This window comes from Lathyrus oleraceus, chromosome 5, assembly GCF_024323335.1.
Source record: "Lathyrus oleraceus cultivar Zhongwan6 chromosome 5, CAAS_Psat_ZW6_1.0, whole genome shotgun sequence".
NCBI lineage: Eukaryota > Viridiplantae > Streptophyta > Magnoliopsida > Fabales > Fabaceae > Lathyrus > Lathyrus oleraceus.
The window spans coordinates 180,998,938-181,005,462 of record NC_066583.1 but is presented as its reverse complement, the minus strand read 5'-3'; the positions used below and the strand labels follow the sequence as shown (position 1 = coordinate 181,005,462).

General features: G+C 31.6%; 1 protein-coding gene across 1 annotated transcript; it reads left to right on the top strand.

The window, feature by feature from the left end:
- The first annotated feature begins 1,718 nt into the window (after positions 1–1,718).
- Positions 1,719–4,922, top strand: LOC127081858 (protein ABIL2). Its single transcript, XM_051022084.1, has 10 exons — positions 1,719–2,125; positions 2,721–2,855; positions 2,980–3,062; positions 3,162–3,312; positions 3,577–3,676; positions 3,761–3,853; positions 3,949–3,994; positions 4,084–4,169; positions 4,266–4,414; positions 4,508–4,922. Exons 2-10 carry the CDS (start codon positions 2,748–2,750, stop codon positions 4,676–4,678), a joined length of 987 nt encoding a protein of 328 aa, XP_050878041.1. The 5' UTR covers positions 1,719–2,125; positions 2,721–2,747; the 3' UTR covers positions 4,679–4,922.
- Positions 4,923–6,525: the final 1,603 nt, after the last annotated feature.

The following is a 6,525-nucleotide window of genomic DNA, read 5'->3' as shown; positions in this document are numbered from 1 at the left end:
AAGAAAACAATACAATGTAGCACATTGCTTCAAATCCCATTGAACGTTAATCCTTTTGGTAGGACACCTATTAGCAAACACCATAAGATTACCAACGAACACATTAGCTCTCATTCAAACCTTACATTTCTCAATAAAACCAAATCTAACAAGCATATAATCAAGAAAGCTCTAACAAACTAAATCATACGCTTTCTCAAAATCCACCTTAAAAATAAGACATACTTTATTAGATCTCTTAGCTAAAAATATCACCTCATTGACAACACCATTCCATCAACCAACATTCTCCCATTAAGAAAAGCTTGTTGATTATGGGAAATAAGTTTATGTATCACCATCCCAAATCTAATGGTCAACACTTTAGTCACTAGCTTATACAACGATCACACAAAATAAATCATTCTAAAGTCACTCAAATGAGAGGGTGATTTAACCTTGATGATCAAAGTCACAAGTAGGATGCAAAACTACAAGGTAGAGATGCAAAACAATGAAATTGATCAAACGTAATTCCTAAATTTTCTCTAACGAGATTCCAAAACCTTTTTAGGAAGGAGAAATTGAATTCATTCGGACCTAGACTTTTGTTTCTCTCACACTAGAATACAACACAATCTAACTCGTAGATACTAAAGGGGGAGACGTCAAAATAATGTTATCATTTCCGAAAAAGATCAAAGGCAACACTGTTAAGATGTGGTCTATCAAAACTAGATTCTTTGAAAATATCAATGAAATAACCTCTTGCATAATTTCAGAAACCCATTCAATTCATCCTTCTACGATCTTCAAAGTTATTGTAGCATTTCGTCTACCTCTACTTTTCACAAAAGCATGAAAATAGTCAAAATTATTATCATTTTTCCCGAGCCACTTAGACATGAACCTTTGAAACAATAGAGAATATTTAAGGTTTAATACCTTTTTTATTCTGTATCTTAATCTTGGGGTTCATTTTGGTTCCTTAACTTAAAAAATGTCTATATTGGCCACTTAACTTTTCAGAACGTGCCATGTTAGTCATTTTCATTTAATTAGAAACGAATTTAGCCACTAGTTTCTAAGTTTTTCTATCGCTAATTAGATGAAAATGATTTAAATGATATGTTTTAAAAAGTGAAAGGACCAATATATATATATATATATATATATATATATATATATATATATATATATATATATATATATATATATATATATATATATATATATATATATTAAGTTAAGAGGCCAAAATGAACCTCAAAATTAATATAAAATATTTAAAAATATATTAAACCTCTATGAATCATTTGACCGGTCTTTGGACGTTATCTGTTGAGGAGATTGAATCTAGATCTGAAATAACATATTCACAATCGTTAGATCTAAACTCAATCTTCTCAAAATATAAGATCCTAATATCAGTAAAAAGATCCACATTATTGACCGGCTCTTTTAAACTACCAATCTAAAAGTAAAAATTATCAAACTTTTAAAATTTAAAACCAATTTAAAAGTTTGTATCTTCTTCATCTCACATTTAAGTTGAGAGGTGCTATTTGAAAAACTATAATAATTCAAATTAAGAAAGTATAGATTCTCCTGCGAACCCTGAAGCTTGTCACATTAGTTGTATTCATTTGAAGAAAAAAAATACAAATTTGCATGTGAAACGGTTTTAATTATATTATATAGTTGCAATCATTCCCGTCACCACTAGACAAACACAACAAGTCAGAAACAGAAACCCCGTAAAAGTAACTCCGTAAAACCTTGTGTTTGTGTCTTCCACCACTCACACACCTTTTTGAAAAATCAAACACTCCATTAATAAACTCAAAATTACTATTATTATTATTATTAGTCTCCTAATTCCTCATCCAATATTCATCGATTCCGACGTGCTCTCCTCTTTCTTCTCTCCACCTCTACATGTTTGAATTTTCGATTTTTTTCAACTTGTCCCTTTCCTTTGTTTCGGTCAAAAACCGAACACCTAACTGTTTCAGTGCTCAAATGTCCCAAAGCGTGTTTCTTTGACAAAGTGGGTTTTGTTTTCTTTCTTCAAAACACTCTACCCAGTTTGTTTCATTAACTGCTTCAAGTGAACAACTTGCTTGCTATTAGGGAGAAAAAAAAGGTAATTGATGATGGAATCATGACAATTTCAACAAACTTCACTTACCCCAGTTTATGTTTCTTTGTTTATTTATGTATGTTGTTTTAAATTTTGTAACTTTTGATGTTTTTAAGAATTGGGTCGGGTTTGCTTTTGATGGAAAATGAGTAAATTGTGAGTGTTGGTGAAGATTCAGGAAAAAACAATGATGGAATTTTGCTGTTTAGTTTAGCTTTTTGTCTGTTATAGTTCAGAATTGTTATGTTGTTAAGTTTTAATATGCATTTGATTTTTTTCTTAAAGGACTAGTTATGTTTTTGTTACAGCTATTCTTTTTGTAAGATAATCAGCTTTTGGTATTTTATCAATTCGTTAGAAATGAGGTTGTCTTGTCCCCTTCTTTATTCAGCTTCTTAGATTCAATTGTTGTTGATTGTATATTTTATTTGGGGCTTTTTGTTTACACAACCTTGTCTAAAGGGTAGTATTGATTCTGGTTTTGATCTGGTTCTCTTTGTCTTCGACATCCTTTTCTACCTTTTTACTCTCTCAAGTTCCAACTTGAACATGAATTTCCTATCAATTTTGTTTTTTTGTATTTGTTTTTGTGGATAAGGTGGTCCTTGTTCATCTACTTTCATTCATGGGGAAGGTCACAACTTCTTCAACACCGCCGCCTTTGTCTCAAGAAACTTCCAATTTCGATGAGGTTTATATGCAGCAAAGCTTGCTCTTTGATGATAGTCTCAGGGTACATTTATTTTGCTACTATTTGATCTATTATTCTTTTGTCTAATGCATTTGCCGCTTTGATTCAGAGTAGAGTAGAGTTAGTATTTTGCTAATTATTTTTAACTTTTCATCGTTTCTTCTAGGATTTGAAAAATCTGAGAACGCAGTTATATTCAGCAGCTGAATATTTTGAACTTTCGTATACGAACGATGATCAAAAACAGATGTGAGTTGCTTTTCTAAAGCCGGTATATATTTATTCCTATTTGTTCATACTGTCATATTTTCTATACACTTGCTTTATGATTCTATCTTGTGTTTTCAGAGTGGTAGAAACACTGAAGGATTATGCTATCAAAGCTCTTGTAAATACAGTGGACCATTTAGGTTCTGTGACCTATAAAGTGAATGACTTGTTGGATGAGAAGGTTGTCGAAGTTTCTGGAGCCGAGCTACGTGTATCTTGTATTGAACAGGTATAATCAATGAACTCCGAATAAAGAAAGTTCAGTTAATCGACGCTGAAAGTGATTGCTAAGATGAATAATTGATTTGCCACTATCATCGTATATTGAAATCATCGATATGACTTTTAGGCAATAAATTTCTTGAGATAGGAATAAATATCGTTGTTGCTTTGAGGAGCCGAGAACTTATATCGTTCAAACTAATTATTACCTTAGGGAAGATCAATCTTATGAATTTATCTGACATTGTTTTTCCTTAACGTGGTACATTAGAGAATAAGGACATACCAAGGGTGTATGGATCACAAGGGGATTACCCAACAGTCGTTGGTGATCAGTACTCCCAAATATCACAAGCGTTACATCTTGCCAGGCATGTATAACATCTTCCTCGAGTCTATTATTATTAGAATTGTGTATATATTGTTAAATGATCGCACTCCTTGCATAATTTCAGTTGGGGAAACCATGATTGGTGCCAACCTCACAAAGTCGAAATATGTTGGATGCAGCCTTGAGGACGAAGAAGAGTGGCCTCACTTCAGGAATGGTATCTATTGTTACCGCCCAATGTTTTGATTTCACTTATCTAAGAGACTACTATATAAAATCTTATGTTGTGTTTATTCGGTTTGTATTCGAAAGCTGTTCGAGCTACAATTAGAGAAACGCCAACATCTACAACAACAAGGTAACTAACTACAAATTCTGCATGTAATTATGGAATTAAGTTGATCAAGGACTCAATGAGTTTTTTATGATTATTTTGATTTGATGCAGTAAAGGGCGATCACCATCACCTTCTGTACAACCTCAGAGACCTGGACCCTTCTCGTTCACTTCGACAATGCCCAAAAAAGATTTAGGTTGTACACGCTTACTATGACATGATACCTCAAAAAATCATTGATATCATTACTTATTAGTATTTGAATTTTCAATCTTGTTTACATGTATTGAAGAGAAACGGTCCGTTTCACCATACCGGTTCCCACTTCTACGTACCGGATCTCGGTCAAGTAGACCTACAACACCGAAGACGAGCAGATCAAGTACTCCAAACCCAACCAGGCCAATCACACCAAATCCTTCTAATGCAGCAAGACAAAGGGTGAGTGACATAAATCAATGTATGCTACTCAACACATTAGCAATGAGTTCTGTAGTTTATTTAACTGGTCTTTATTATTTATCTTCCTACCAGTACCCTTCTGAGCCACGCAAATCAGCTTCAATGCGATTATCTGCTGAAAGGGACAACGGAAAAGAGGTAGAACAATACCCGAGTAAAAGTAAAGGTCTCTTGAAGGCCCTATTAAGCAGACGCAAGTCTAAGAAGGATGACACACTTTATACATACTTGGACGAGTATTGATACCATAGAATCTATAGAAAGAACGGAAAATGTGGCGTAAAATCTTGAAAACAAGTCATGTTTTGCTTTCTAGTTTTACCCATTTTGTTCAATAGGCTGCACTTCACCATTTCATCTGTATACTGTACTTTTTATTTTGCAGTACTTTACTATTGCAAGATCCCAAAATTGTCTTGTGTAACAGTTCAGGAATTACTTTAAACATGGATCATGTAGTTATATAATCAAAGTAAATTTCACTTCATTTCTCTTCCTTTATTCATGATGTTTTTGGTAACTATATTATCAGTGTACAATGTTCACTGGTTTTGTCAATGATGAATCTCTACTTGAAAACCTGACTATGATTTTTAATGGAATATTCTCTCCCAACCACATTTTTTTAATCTACAAGATACAAATTAAATATAGTTTAATCTGAGAAACTGTTCCCTACAATTATTTCCACCATATTTGTCAGGTGCAAACATAACTAGGGAGTGAGCAACAAAATTAATGATAACATGGACTTGTGTGTCTTGGTTTTGGAGTTTTGAAGTCACCATGTTCTTTTCAATTCTCATAACTTCTCCCACCTAAAATGATGACAATTGTTCAATACACCTCTTGAATTACTCACACCAGCAAAATTCTAAAAATACTAGTAATACTAGTACTTATTATTGTTTCTAGGTTTTAAATTCCTTACCTGTATGAAATACACAAGAAAATCCTGAAAGCTAATCCGGGCGAAATTCTAAAATTACTTATCGATTCCGGATTTTAAATTTTGAAGGAAATACACACAAAAAGAATTTTAAAAGACACGTTAAAACAAATGTTTATAAAGAGTCTGAATCTTAAACTCCAGACACGTCCCACTACATCACACCCAAAGTTAACCTCCTATAATCTCCAAGAATTTGTTCGGATTTCAAAATTCGAACTCTTCCATGATATTATTACTCACTCCCTCCGTTTTAAAATGATTGTCGTTTTAACAAATAAAATTTGTTTTAAAATAGTGGTGGTTCTCACTTTTCAATATAGCAATTTTCAATATAACAATGATTTTACAATTTTTACAATTGTATCTTTTAATTAGTATTTTGTGAACTGATTCCTATACTTTAATAAGATTAATTTAATAAAAAAATGTAATGTCTTATGATAAAATTATTGTAGCGCAAAAACCTTAAACGAACGGTTCATTTTAAAAATGAAGGAGTAATTATGATAAAATTATTGTAGCGCAAAAACCTTAAACGAACAGTTCATTTTAAAAATGAATGAGTAATCACAAACTCATCCCAATAATATTCAAGAATGTAATAGGGATTTTAAAATCTGAAATATATATATATATATATATATATATATATATATATATATATATATATATATATATATATATATATATATATATATATATATATATATATATATATATATATATATATATGCTGTTCTCACAAAACCAAAAGCAATTTCAACCAGAGATGAAGAAAAATACAAATTAACATTAATTTTTATTATCACATACACAAAATTCGTAATATTACATAGTTATGTAGATCTTTATTAACGTAAATCTAATATTACATCTTATGATTAAGAGATGATTTAGAATGTCGTTAGTCGATCTCGCCATTGTCGTATCCGTCTTGATTTAACCCTTTAAAGTTTCTCTAATAATTGTAATTTTTATATTTTCTGATAAAGTACATAATACAGTGGAATGGAAACACTTCAAAGTCTCTACATTTGTAATTTTTCTTTTTTCTTTTTGCACAAACTTGTTCTAACCAATGTCCCAAATACTGGAAAATTTTCAAAAGCAAGATTTTCTAGAGGCTAGAGGCCATGAG